Source organism: Cervus canadensis, chromosome 6 (genome assembly GCF_019320065.1).
Source record: "Cervus canadensis isolate Bull #8, Minnesota chromosome 6, ASM1932006v1, whole genome shotgun sequence".
NCBI lineage: Eukaryota > Metazoa > Chordata > Mammalia > Artiodactyla > Cervidae > Cervus > Cervus canadensis.
In genome coordinates, this window is record NC_057391.1 from 60,638,168 (window position 1) to 60,652,775 (window position 14,608).

At 42.0% G+C, this 14,608-nt stretch overlaps 1 protein-coding gene across 2 annotated transcripts in view; it reads right to left on the minus strand.

Annotated features, from left to right (window-relative positions):
• Window positions 1–14,608, minus strand: part of SLC28A2 (solute carrier family 28 member 2) — a 57,211-nt gene that overhangs the window by 8,533 nt on the left and 34,070 nt on the right. For both annotated transcript variants that reach the window (XM_043472095.1, XM_043472093.1), the window contains exons 4-17: window positions 12,173–12,264; window positions 10,896–11,079; window positions 9,297–9,438; window positions 8,581–8,694; window positions 8,153–8,230; window positions 7,620–7,700; window positions 5,832–5,912; window positions 4,495–4,620; window positions 4,282–4,412; window positions 3,683–3,851; window positions 3,301–3,498; window positions 2,756–2,837; window positions 612–710; window positions 335–446 (exon numbers count right to left, since the gene is read on the minus strand). In XM_043472095.1, the coding sequence (XP_043328030.1) occupies window positions 335–446; window positions 612–710; window positions 2,756–2,837; window positions 3,301–3,498; window positions 3,683–3,851; window positions 4,282–4,412; window positions 4,495–4,620; window positions 5,832–5,912; window positions 7,620–7,700; window positions 8,153–8,230; window positions 8,581–8,694; window positions 9,297–9,438; window positions 10,896–11,079; window positions 12,173–12,264 (1,689 nt within the window). The remainder of the gene's footprint in view (window positions 1–334; window positions 447–611; window positions 711–2,755; window positions 2,838–3,300; window positions 3,499–3,682; window positions 3,852–4,281; window positions 4,413–4,494; window positions 4,621–5,831; window positions 5,913–7,619; window positions 7,701–8,152; window positions 8,231–8,580; window positions 8,695–9,296; window positions 9,439–10,895; window positions 11,080–12,172; window positions 12,265–14,608) is intronic.

Sequence of the window (14,608 nt, forward strand, 5' to 3'; positions counted from 1 at the left end):
TCAAATCACAATAAATACTTCACTTTTGATCAGGGAAACCACCCTCCCTTACTTCTTCTGCTACCCCTCCACTTTTCAGTACCCCATCAATACAGGGTATTGTCATTTGTAAAACTGATGATTTGCCCATGCTAGAGCTAACAGTGAGTATGCATCTAATAATAGAAAAGAAGAGAGATCTAGACCACCACAGATATCTATCCCCCTTCTTATATGTTCTCTTCAATATCCATGTGATTACCCTCAAGATCTTACTTTTCTCCAATCCCAGAAATTCCTGAGTGAAAGAGAGCATAAAAGAGGAGACTCAAGCAGGGATCCAGTGCTCACTCACCTTTGAAAGAGCTCTCTGCAGCACACGTAGGTCTCATAGGTTCGGTTGGTGAAACTCATGTTTAGGAAGGAGACACAGTCAGTTTCTGCTCCCCTGGGGACATAGAGGATTCCTGGATAAAGGAGACAGAGATGCTAAGGGGAAGATTTTACACATGTTCCTTAAGGCTCTTAATTCTCTGGGTATAAATTGAGAACACTGTAGATTTGGAGCCTTTTCCATGCACATGTGAGACAGATGGTTAAATCAGTTATTCTGAGACAGCTGGGACACTTACCTGCCACACAGGCACTGATAAGGGATACACAGGCCCCTGTGAAGAGAGCACTGACCACAACCTTGGACAAGTCACTCTTCCGGTGGGGTACCATTGATGCTGCAGACAACAAAACAAAACAATTCAATCTCTTCCCTGCCAGGCAACCGGGTATACCCATGAAACCCAATTAGAAGAATGCTGAGTATCAAAACACAGCAGATGAATCACATTCTTACTGCCAACCATCAGATGCTTGCCAGTGGTGTGCTTAGAAGTATATGTATTCATAGGTCACTAACTTAGACACTCCCCAGGTCAAGGATGGTGTGTCTGACTCTAACTTCGGTGGTCCTGTGAACATTCCTAAGATGTATCTGAACCAAGAAAAGCTCTGCATTGCTTCAGACAGTGCAAATGCCTTGGGTGTTCACTAGTTGAAACTGGCATGCTTAGGGTGGACAGAATTAGACACACTATTTTGAGCCAGAGAGATGAGACCAGTAACATTCATCTAAGTCTTAGTCATGTCGTGCGTATTCCACCACTAGATGGCAATCTCACAATCAGGTGGTAATCGGGTATCAGAATTAGAAGACAGACAATTGTGTGACAGAAGGGGAAAAGAAACTGAAAGGAAACTGTTTCACCTTTAAATTGTTTGATCAGCTACCAAGTAAATCAACTTAATGATTCTAGCCCAGAACATGAGTGCAATAAAAAATGAACACACTAAGCTGTAGTTTTCTTATTTGTTGTTCTTTAGTCGCTCAGTCGTGTCTGACTTTTTGCAACCCCATGGACTGCAGCACGCCAGGCTTCCCTGTCCTTCACCAACTCCCAGAGCTTGCTTATACTAAGTCAGTGATACCATCCAACCATCCTGTCTTCTGTCATCCCCTTCTCCTCCTGCCCTCAACCTTTCCCAGCATCAGGGTTTTTTCAATGAGTTGGCTCCTCACATCAGGTGGCCAAAGTATTGGAGCTTCAGCTTCAACATCAGTCCTTTCAAATGAGTATTCAGGACTGATTTCCTTTAGGATTGACTGGTTGGATCTGCTTGCAGTCCAAGGGACTCTCAAGAATCTTCTCCAACACCACAGCTCAAAAGCATAAATTCTTCAGCACTCAGCTTTCTTTTTGGTCCAACTCTCACATCCATACTTGACTACTGGAAAGACCATAGCTTTGACTAGACGAACCTTTGTCGGCAAAGCAAGGTCTCTGCTTTTTAACACACTGTCTAGGTTTGTCATAGTTTTTCTTCCAAGGAATAAGCATCTTTTAATTTCATGGCTTCAGTCACCATCTGCAGTGATTTTGGAGCCCAAGGATCTTCCAAACTCTTGGAATCCACTCGTTCTCTTTGCCCCGCCTTCAAGGACAGCTCCACTTTCTTCATATTATTTCCTCCAACCATCACCATTTAGCAATATTCTCAGCAATCTAAATGTAATCTGTGTATGCTTAAAATACTCATTCCTCCCATACCTGGTGACTTATAGCTTTAATTCCAACACTTCACAGCACTTGCTCTATCTATCTACCTTATAGGTCTCTGTTTTTATTTGTTCTATGATTCCTTGCACAACGCCTACTTCTATGAAGTCAACTGGTGAGCAGCATAATTTCAGAAAGTATCTTCACCACTGAACAAAAAAACAAAATACTTTTACTTATTTATGTACTATGTCCATTTAATGGCAAAATAAAAATAATACCATTATAGTGTTCCTCATAGGAAAAAGAAAAATAAAATTGGCTTTTTGGGCCTCCAACCAGAAGGAAAAAAAAATAACAGAAGTTGAGATTCTAAACCCAGCCTTGGGAAGGGGGATCGGGATGGGGAACACATGTAAATCCATGGCTGATTCATGTCAATGTATGGCAAAAACCACTACAATATTGTAAAGTAATTAGCCTCCAACTAATAAAAATAAATGGAAAATAAATTAAATAAATAAAATAAAATAAACCCAGCCTTGGCTCCACGCATAGCCAGGTAGCATGATTACCTGAACTTCAAATTAACTGCCAACAGAGAGGACCATTTCACATCAGCTTCTCTATCTGGGCTCAACTGGTACTGAAGCACCAGAGCTGCCTACTATAGACGCTGGGACCTGGCTGGCATATTGGGTAGCTGGGAAAAAGAATTAACTCACTCAAGCCTCCCAGTGTGATTCCTATGGAACTAAGATTGGCAAATCCACAGAGTGAAAACGTTGTAATGATTTCAGCTCTCACCTAGGGAAAACAAAAATAAATGAACTCAGTCCCATGTGTGCAGTTGTATAATCATGATAGAAGTTCCAGAGTACTTAGAACCCCCAATCTTGTCCATACCACTCTAAGCAATGTGGAAAGTATGCTCAGAAAATAACCGCTCCCTGAGTTATTACAGGGATAATGACAAGAAAACCACCCTGGTTTCCTGTCCAGTGTTCTTCTTGTCAAAGCCTTCAGAGCCTATGAACTCTATGAGGGAAGCTAGGTCAGTGTGGAGGAGGGGGGAGATCTCAGGGCAGCTCAGGCACAGAAGCTAAGCACACTGTTACTCTTGCTTTGGGTCAAACTCTGCTTTGACCCTGACTCTTCCCAGGGTCAGGCCTGGGACCCTGGAGAGGGATCTGTGTGTGTGAGATAAACTTTTGCCTAATACTTTGTGTCTGTCCACAGACTGTTTATGCTTTTCCAGACTGGCACTTACAGAAATCCACTGCTTCTTGCCTTTGATCCACTCCTCCACTCCAGAGAGACGCTTGTTTTTGTACTGAGACAGTTGCTGAAAGGCCACAAACTCGTTCGTGAAGAATTTCATCCCCACCATCTCAGCCACCATTGGACAGTCTGCCCACTCGACACCCATCATGAAAACCATGGGCCTTAAGACATAGGAGCAGATGACCTGGGTGAGAGAAAGAGATATCTCACAGCAGGAGCCCAAGACTTCTCTGGAACCTTGACTCAGTCTCCTAACCCCTTCTCCCCGTCATGCTCCCTTAGCTCACTGTTGGTCAGAAGACATGTGCAATTCAAGGACTTCTTAAACACACCCTAGAAGGACTGCCCAGGTAAATGGAATCCATTACCTGAAAAGTGAGTCCCTGTATGTCTACCATTTCCCCGAGCCAGGAGAGGGCAGCATTGATGAAGGCCAACACGGCCAAAAAGGCAATCAGGTTGGCTGCTACGTTAGTAGCAAGGCCTACGGCATCTGTGGCTCCATTGCTGGCAGCTTCCAGGACATTCTTCTCCTTCCTGTGGTTATTGGGCATAAGGGAAGAACATGGTGTCTAGAGTAATCTCAGCCCCTCAGAAAAGAGATGTCCCAGTGCCCCAGGAGTGCGGGAGTGCAACAGGAGAGTGCAAGAACAGTTTAAGAGGTGATGGGGGTTCCTAGTGACCCTTTCTGTGGAAATTACTAATTTTCACAGTGTCAAATTCAATCACCATGAAATTGTACTGACACAAAGAACAGAGGATAATGACATGCAGAAGGCAGAGGAAATGGGAGGGTTAAACAAAACAAACAAATCAACATGATTAGCTAGAGGCAGAGGTAGACGCAAGGAGATATGGAATCATATTATTCCCTCTCCGGGAGACTTGGAGCCTTGAACCACAGCACCACTCTTGATACTGCATGTGACCTCACCATCTCCCAAATTATATGCCTCATTGAACTCACCCACGGGGCAATTTTACCCCTGCTTTATTCTTGAACTTGGACTCCTCCACTTCCGGATATACCAGCTTTGACAAAGCAAGAGCAGAAGGGGCAGCCATCACAGAGGCAGAAATCAAGGATGATGCATCAATCTGTAAGGCCAGACTTAGGAGTCAGCATCTATAGAACCCAGACTTGGGCTCACCCAGGAGTGATCAAACAGACTATGCTTACCCCAAAGGATATGAAGGCTCCCAACACAGTGCCTGAAATGGTGGCAAACCCTCCAGTCATCACTGCATGGATTTCAGAGAGCGTCATGTCTGCAAGGTATGGACGGATGAGCAGAGGTGCCTCCGTCTAAAGACAAGACAGACAGAGTCAGATTTTTCCCACCCCAGAGTGCCCATCCCAGGCCTGGGCACACATCCCTCCAGTGTGGGTGCCCTTCAAACCCTGAGCTCCTCTCTTAGGCTCTGGCTCACTCCGTCTGGCACCTATTACATCCTGGCTGGCACTGTTCTATGTGTTCTCATATGTGTTTGTCTCATCTATTTAAAAATTAGAATTCTATAGATGAGAAATGGTATATTTCTTTTGTAGGTTCTCAGTCTAAAACTGTATACTTAATGGATGACTTTATGGAGTACAGTGTACTTACTAATATAACTATTAACTGCTTAAAAAGTATTCATTAAATGAACTGCTACATGATTGAAGCCCAACGTTGATGAAACAATCAAAACAATGTTTGTGAAAATGGTATGAAATTATGAAGGCCCAACTACGCAAACTGTATCTAGTATTGTAAAATAGGTTATATTTACGACTTAAAGAGTGACAACTATGTGCCTAGTGCTATAGGAGATGATAGGGACATTTTATGAATAAGGCAAAGTTCCTACTCTTAGGACTTCATAGTCTAGCAGAGGAAACTAAATTGGTTATGGAGAATTTCAGCAAAATGTTGCATGCTATTGTAGAAGTATATGGAAGAACTCTGAGACCATTTCAAATGGTTAATCAGCCTAGGACCTTAGGAGAGAAAAGACTTCAATATTAATTCCTTGTCAGTTTGACAAGCCATTTTCCCTAGCGTTAAGCTGATCAGTCAGTAGTAGATACTGAGCACCTACTCCATATAGACAAATGTATCAAACAAGTATTACGGGGAAGAGCTTTGGTGTTGGCCCTGAGCAAGGCTCCTTAGAGACCCTGGAAAACAAAGGTCACTGGAAGAAACCAGAATGTGGAGGAAACACTTTTCATAGTCCCTGAAGGGGGATGATTTAGACCAGGACATTTCCCTAAATTCCTGTGTAAGAAGTTAGATCTGTGGTTAAATATGTCCTCATTTCATGCATCACATAAGTATTATTAGAGATGAAGGGCGAAAGAAATTAGTTGCATTCCCTTTGAGCTTCTGAATTTTGTTTCATCAGAATGAGTGGCTGCCCATACAGTCTTCATTTATTTGACTTTTCAAAATGAAAGCATACATTTCTCAGCCCGTTGCCTGCCATACTTTCTGTTCCCCAGAGAAAAGATTCAGAAGTCCTCAGGATGCTTACCATACCCACAAAGATGTTTCCTGCCACAGCCAGGGTCTCTGTGGCAGTGGTGCCCATGGTGATTTGCAAAAACCAGGCAATCTAAAGGGATGCAAACACCCAAAACATTAATATTAGCAGAAATCTCAGAGTGTATCCAGCAAAACCCCTCCTCCGTTAATGCTGGTAATGAAATTAAGGCCTAGAGAAGAATAATGACAAGGCCAAGACCACAAAGAAAGTTACAAACAGATCCTGGACCAGAACTCAGGGCTCTTTGCTTCCAGAAAAAATAAAACTGTATGAAATGGTAGCTCAGCCCACTTTTTCTCCCTGCTGTGCCCTTCAGCCTGCCCAGGGCCTGGTTCTGACCATCTGATATCAGGCACACTTGAAAGAGTGTGCTTTTCTCTCCGACATGAATCACAGCAGGATCCTCTATGACCCACCTCCCAGAATATTGGAAATAAAAGCAAAACTAAATAAATGGGACCTAATGAAACTTAAAAGCTTTTGCACTACAAAGGAAACTATAAGTAAGGTGAAAAGACAGCCCTCAGATTGGGAGAAAATAATAGCAAATGAAGAAACAGACAAAGGATTAATCTCAAAAATATACAAGCAACTCCTGAAGCTCAATTCCAGAAAAATAAATGACCCAATCAAAAAATGGGCCAAAGAACTAAACAGACATTTCTCCAAAGAAGACATACAGATGGCTAACAAACACATGAAAAGATGCTCAACATCACTCATTATTAGAGAAATGCAAATCAAAACCACAATGAGGTACCATTACACGCCAGTCAGGATGGCTGCTATCCAAAAGTCTACAAGCAATAAATGCTGGAGAGGGTGTGGAGAAAAGGGAACCCTCTTACACTGTTGGTGGGAATGCAAACTAGTACAGCCGCTATGGAAAACAGTGTGGAGATTTCTTAAAAAACTGGAAATAGAACTGCCATATGACCCAGCAATCCCACTTCTGGGCATACACACTGAGGAAACCAGATCTGAAAGAGACACGTGCACCCCAATGTTCATCGCAGCACTGTTTATAATAGCCAGGACATGGAAGCAACCTAGATGCCCATCAGCAGATGAATGGATAAGGAAGCTGTGGTACATATACACCATGGAATATTACTCAGCCATTAAAAAGAATTCATTTGAATCAGTTCTAATGAGATGGATGAAACTGGAGCCCATTATACAGAGTGAAGTAAGCCAGAAAGATAAAGAACATTACAGCATACTAACACATATATATGGAATTTAGAAAGATGGTAACGATAACCCTATATGCAAAACAGAAAAAGAGACACAGAAATACAGAACAGACTTTTGAACTCTGTGGGAGAAGTGAGGGTGGGATGTTTCAAAAGAACAGCATGTATACTATCTATGGTGAAACAGATCACCAGCCCAGGTGGGATGCATGAGACAAGTGCTCGGGCCTGGTGCACTGGGAAGACCCAGAGGAATCGGGTGGAGAGGGAGGTGGGAGGGGGGATCGGGATGGGGAATACGTGTAAATCTACGGCTTATTCATATCAATGTATGACAAAACCCACTGAAATGTTGTGAAGTAATTAGCCTCCAACTAATAAAAAAAAAATACTGTATACAAAAAATAATAATAATAATAATAATTCAAAAAAAAAAAGAAAGAGTGTGCTTTTCACATTGGTTCTAATGATCAAGATATGAAATATGACCCTTCTTTTTCAAAGTAAGTATCATCTTCATGCCTCTTGACAGATCACATAATAAAAGCCCACCTCCTGACTGTGTAGCAGAATGACTCACCTTCTGAACAACCCACTGCACAAGGCCCAGGTAGTAAAGGATGGACATCACACATCCAAAGAAAAGGATGATGGGTAAGGCCTGTAATGAAAATGATGAGGCAGGCAGTGAGATCCTACAATGAACATGCCATAAGCAAACTGTGTTTCAGGCGTGTAAGATAACTTCCCACCATCCCAAGTGCAGCTGATACAGTATAGATACTCAGTGTATATTTAAACACAAGCTAGTTTAGGAATACATTATAAGTGTATTGCAAATCTATTATGCCGTCAATACTAAGCCACAAGAAGATGTTTTCTGAACCTTCCTCTCCCACCCCTATTTCATTCCAATTTCAGTATGGCACTGAACAAAGGGCAAGAGATTGACGCTGCTTTCTATATGGATGGGACCAAATCCTCTTCTTAGGATCACTGGTATACAGACTGTCTGATTTCTTGGACACACATCTTCATCATCTGTTTTATCCCTCTTCCCACCCCCCACCCACCACCACTGACCCTCTTTCTTGCTCATGAAACAGACATGACCTGAAAAGCGAAGACATCTTTGACCAGAACATCCCCAAAAACAAAACTGGAGCCAGCCACTGTATAGCTGAGGAAAATCTGAAAGAAAAAGGAGAGAGAGATAATAAGGGTGAAGTCACGAAAGACACAAGGAAGATAAGATCAGCCTCATACATGACTAGGACCTACTGCTGCTACTGAAGTTGGCCTCCCTTTGACAGCATGGGAAGCAGGCTGTGTTCCTGTGAGCTACTCAGTGAAGGACAGAGGACTCAGCAGTTCAGTTCTCTTCATTGCTATGCTTAGCTGTACCCCCGTGTACTCTCGCCTTTCCTACCAGATCTCCCACCACCATCATTAACAAGACACAGTGTGATCTCATGCTTTCCCCCAATCTCCTTTCTCGAGGGTTTGCAAAGAACAATGCCCTCACATTCAATTTCTCATACCTGAACCTGTTCTCCCAGCCACCGAAATGCATTAAATCCAGGATCAGTTCTGATGACCAAGATCCCAAAGACAAACTGAAGACCTAGGCCCCAAAGCACTGCCCTCCAGGACACCTGGGACCAAAAAGAACATTACTCCAATGTGAGTTCTAAATCAGACTTGTTAATTACCTGGCTGGTGTTTTAAACATGGGTACATGTACTCTGAAACCAATCTAGGATGTTAACAGTAAATCTGGGGTAAGATGGAGTAGAGAGAATGTGGTACAGGGCAATGATATACAAAGAGCCACATATATCTATATGTTTTTTAAACTTACACCTACAGGTTAGATCTCACACAGTCAGACACACACACACATACATATAAAAGCATCATAAACCAATACTTTAATACTACTATGTGCAGTACAAGTTGATTCTCTACTGTATTCTATTTTCTTTCTTTCCTTCTTTTTGTTTTGTTTTATCTTTAACACTGGCCTGCATCCACGAAATTGATATCAAGACTCAGTTTGAAAATAAGTGGTCCAGGGCCTCTTAGAACCTTAAACTTCACTTAAGAGCAAAATTATCAAAGGAGAAAATTTCAGAGATTGTTAAGAACTTAGTTCTGTGCCTTTGTAATCAATACTTGGCACATGCACTTTGTAATTAATAACACATGGTCCTTGGCTAGGTATTACTATGCCCACCCCTGCATAACCCAAACTCACTGCGCTATGGTGTTTGGAGCAGGCAAAGAGGATGATGATGAACATGCAGATTCCCACAAAGGAGATCAACTGCTCTGGCCTTTGGGCTGTGTCCAGAGCCAGCCACAAGATAAGGCCAATCAAAGAGACTCCTGCCAACACCCTGGAGAGGGAATATCAGGATCATGCCATCAACTCAGTGAATGAATAAGAAATAATAAACTTAACCTCTAAAAAACAGAAATTCATCAAATGGATAAATTCATCAAAAGGATAAACATAATATAATAGGTTAGACACAGAGACATGTCTTTAGAATCATTCATCTGGTGGTTTCCCAGTTACCACCTCTCCCCTCCCCTCAACTCTTTTACTCACAGATGGAAGCTCAAAGAGTCCAATCTGGGGACATAAATGTCATGACTTCCTCAATCTATCATATCAGTAACAAAAAGACTTATTCTTAAAGATTGCTTTAATGCAAAACCAAAAGATTTTAAAAAGAAGAAGGAAAAGTCCCCCATAGATCTCCACCCAGCTTCCAACCACTTGAAGGGGCAGAATAAAGGCTAAGGCTAAGCCACAAATCAACGACTTGTGGCCTTATGGTCCCTTGATGTACCAAACATGCACAGTCAATACACAAACTAGTCTCCTCAAGTCTGAGCGTTGGAGTCATTTCAGTTCAAGGAGTAAGAATTAGAAGGCAAATCACATGTGAAAAGAAAAGAAAACCAAAACACACACACACTGTCCATTGAGATGCCGCAGGAACAACAATGACAACAGGACAGATGACAGGTCAGGGTTGAATACTGGGGCTGTTCTCTCTGTGAACTCAAAGTGAATTAAATCTGGCTTCCAGAATCCATCCTGCTAATGAAGAAAGTACTTCAGCTCTATCTCTTCAGCATCAAATAAATCAATGATCCAAAATTTAGGCTGTAGTCTGGGGTGTTTCTCCAAATGATCACTGTTGCAAACATTCTTAACAGTTATTTTCTGTGCATCCACTGGACAAAAGGCAGAAAAGAGGAACATAGAGGGAGTCTGAAAGTCATTCTCTCACCCCAGGTCTGTGATCAAAGGACACGTGCATGCCACAGCTAGATGAGCTGTGGCTGCTGTAGCATTCAGTTGAGTATACACTAAACAGTGCTAAACTCTAGGGAATTATAAGACACCTGTGGGTGCAGAAAGTCTAGAGGACTAGAGGGGGAAAAGAGCATAAAAAGTATCCAGAAATTAAAGGAGAAACACATGAGCATCAAATCAATTTGACAGCTTAATGCAGCTATAAGACTCTTTGCCTTGATTACTTCTGTGAAGAGGAATATGGTTTTTCTCATTTCTGACAGCAGCCCTGACAATAAATAGACTAAAACGCTTCCCTGAAATGTAACCCCTCCTGACCTGCAAGCAATATTAAGATAGGAGATTGTAAGAAACTGGACCAAGTTCAGTGCTCAGAGGCCCACTGCTATTTGCTCTCTGTGCCTTGGTTTTGTAAAGTATAGGAGAACTTTTCTCAGACAGCTCAGAAACCAGGAAAGGAGGAAAAGGGTAATAGATTAGGGTTTAAGACAAGTTGTGGGACCAGGGATATTGAGATTTTCTTACCATTTCATCCAAAACTTCAGGCGGGAGTTTTCAAGGGGCCTGAGACATCTCGTCAATTTATCACCAAAGAGCCTTTTTAGAAAGCGGTGAACCAGGACCAAAAGCACCAAACAGGTGAGGATGAACAAGGCCAGTGCCCTATGGAAATCCAAGATGCAAGCTGCCAGGAAGTAGGCAGCATAAGCTAAAAAAAGAAAGTACAAAGTAAGAATCAGCAAGGCAGAGACCCTAGGAACCAATGAAGACTGAGTCATGAATGTCTGGATAAGGGAGGAAAAACCCTCCAGCAACCTTACCACCAGCCCCGTCAGACTGAGCTGCACTTCCCAATGCCAGGGTAGATGGCTAGCTGTTTTCTTGGGGGATTCCAAGGAGTAATCAACTTAGTTTGAATGCTGCATATTTTAATTTGTCCCCGATGAAATCTCATTCCTTTCTATTTTATCTGGTATCCTCTTTCTATTCCTTGGTATGGGCTTGATCAGCATCTACTTCTATACATTTAAAAAATGATCTTTTCTCAAAACTTTATAACCCCAGTCATTTTAACCTTTCCTCTTGAGTAAAGCCATGGAAGCAGGCTACTACTAGGAAGTACAGCCATACGGTCCTCATTTTATGGCTCCCTGACTCACCCCAAAATATAATTTTTATTTTCACCATCCCAGCTGCCCCTAATATTGACATCAAAGCCCCATACATCATTGACAGCATATTTTAAACAGAGGTTTCCTATGTGTTTTATTTATTTGGTCGGTTGGGTTTTTTTGCTGTGTCTCATGGCTTGAAGAATCTTAGTTCCCACACCAGGGATCAAACCTGGGGCCCCAACAGCAAAAGTGCCGAGTCCTAACCACTGGACTGCCAAGGAATTCCTAAAAGGTTTGCTATCCTTTAGAAACATTTTATATCATTGGTCTTATCAGCAAACCAGAAAATAAGTAACATATACTACAGGCTTTTTTCATAGACTACAAGAACCATGCCCTTCATTTACTCAAGACACTAAAATAGAGACAAGCCCAGATTCTTAGAAATATTTAAGTCTATTGAACAGTACATTTTGAAAAATAGCTTATTCTCAGATTTTACTTATTCCTAGAAGTACAACTCTTTACATTACAATTCACTACAAGTAGTTAAGAGCTATACATCGTATAGCCCTTTAGATCAACTTATGAATAAATAGCTTCTTTCCATCTAGTAGTAGTCTTGACAGAAAGTCACGTTTCTGAAATGACTGTGTCTCTCACTTCCACAGGTTCTCAATACCTTACCCAAACACAGCAGGCTCAGCAGGATCTTCTTGAACAAGCCAGCATGTGTTTTACAGAAACTTCTTGCCCTGGTGAAAGGCTGTAGGGTCCTCCTGATGAGAATCCAAAAGTTAAGATAACAAAAATTACTATATCCTGTTTGCATCAATTCCCAGAACTTAGATGGTCCAGCCTGAGAAAGAATTTTCTCTTAAGAAATTCATCCAAGGGAAGTTAGGCAGTGTTCCAGCAATGCTGAAAAGGCTGGGTCAACCTTGCCAATGGGCAGCAGCTCAGGACATTCCTACCCAGCCTGGACTAACAATATCAAAGATATTGTTAGTCCAGGGGAAGAGCAGGAAGACACTCTTGGACCTTTCTGTTCTCTGGAGACAAGGGACTGCTCAGCTTCCAGATTCAGAAATGGCCTATCATTCTGAGAGAAAATAAAAACCACACAAATCCACAACCCTAAACAGTCAATCAGACATGCACTGACAGACCAGAAGGAAAACACTACCATCCCCAAGAATCCCACCCCCAAGAATTCCTGGCTGAGAGGACCTGAGAGGAGACATCCAGCAAGTGGGTCTTCTCAAGTTTAATTTAACAAACATTTGTATAGTGTTTTCTATGTGCTGGACTCTTCCTAAGAAGTTTAAAAGTAGTAACTCATTGGCTCCTAATAAGAACTCTTGAAGTGGTTACTATTATCATTCCCATTTTACAGATGTGGAAACTGGAAAGCAGAGAAGTACCTTTCCCAAGGTTGTGGAGGTTGTAAGGATAATGGACAGAACATAAACTCAGGCAATGTGGCTTCAGAATCTGAGCTCTTAACCATCCTTCTATGCTGCATCTTACCTAGGTCCCAGGCTCACCTGTCTCTGCCATTCCTAAATATCCTCAGCACACTGGAATTATATGAGCATAAAGCTCTAATTTCCAAATTCTCAGAAGATCCAAAGAAGATGAGCCCAGCAAGAAGGTCTCAATTGGCCATCATGCTGAGACAGAACAGCTTAGCCAAGGCTGGGACCAACCACTAGCTCCAAATGCCCTGGGGACTTAGTTCATAGACTTCTATGTTCTATGGCTGCCTCTCCTATCTAACACACTCCTCTCTCTTTCTTCTCCTTTCTTCTTCTTTCGTCAGGGAGTCCAACACTATGTTAGTTGAGTAGAGTGTATATTATCAGATATAGGTAAAGGAGACAATATTCCTTATCACCCCCTGACTTAATCAATCCAAGAGGACACCTTGCCATCACCTTATGACCACATTTGATCATTTCCTGAGAACTACCAGAAATCAGTGAAGATTACTCATTTCTGCAAAACCCGTGAACAATCTGATTTGAGAACATCAGTTTAGAGCTGAACTTCTGTTTTAAAAAATTAAGATTGAAAAAAAATCATAAGGGACATTTCAAAGGAAAAGAGAAAATAAGATCTCAGTTTCTTTTAAACCAATTGAGAAGCAGTGCACAGAGGTATGTGCACAGGTATTCATGGTCCTGGCATATTGCTTGGCCCATGATCTTGCTAACACAGCCAAGCTCTTTATATAATAGTTCAGTTTGAGAGTTAGTAACTGTGTTATATCCAGAAGCTGAATTAAGAAAAATAATCTGTCTGGTAGATGGTGACACTCGATACCTTGTCTATAACTTGCTGTGATGTCTGTACCCACTGATAAATCCTCCAGGTGTGTGTATGGAAGGCTTTCCAGACATGGACTAATGATAACCTTCTCATTCACATGCTTACTGCCTGCAGCCTCAGGTGACAGCATGAGAAAGAGTAGGGTAAGGATGTTAGGTAATGCTAGCTCAACACTGCATTAGTGGGCACCATAGGTCAGGGCTAGCAGCAAGAGTGTTCAAGCATTTTTCTCAGTGACCCTTTTTACAAGATGTAGAAACTCCCCTTCAAAAAATTCATCTGACTGTTGGCAGAGGGGCCCTGGGAAAATCCTTGCTTGCCTGAGCTTGAAGTAAGAACAAGAACAAAGGAAATAAGTCAACCCAGTATCAAATCATGGTCTGAGTAAAGGGCAAGGGTTCCAAGTAGAAGTGACCAGCATCTCTTCAAGCAGTCCAAAGTTTCCATTTGATAATAGCAAAGAGTTCAAGACGGCAGAGTAGAAGGATATGCACTCAACCTCTTCGAGAACACCAAAACTGTGTTGAACAACCACTGACAGGAGAACACTGGAACCCACCAAAAAAACAGATACCCCATTTGATGACAGCATAAAAAGAACTGTACTGGGTACCACTTTGCCAGATTCAAAGTTGTGCATACAACTGGTTTAAAACTGGATGTGCAAGACTGCTGGGTAGTGTTGCAGAGGAGTTCAAGAACAGTTACCAAAAGTGCCCAAGGGAGAATGGTGACTGAGAAGCAAAAAGGCTGTTAACAAACCAAAGTGGAAAGCCAAATAGGAGTTGGAAA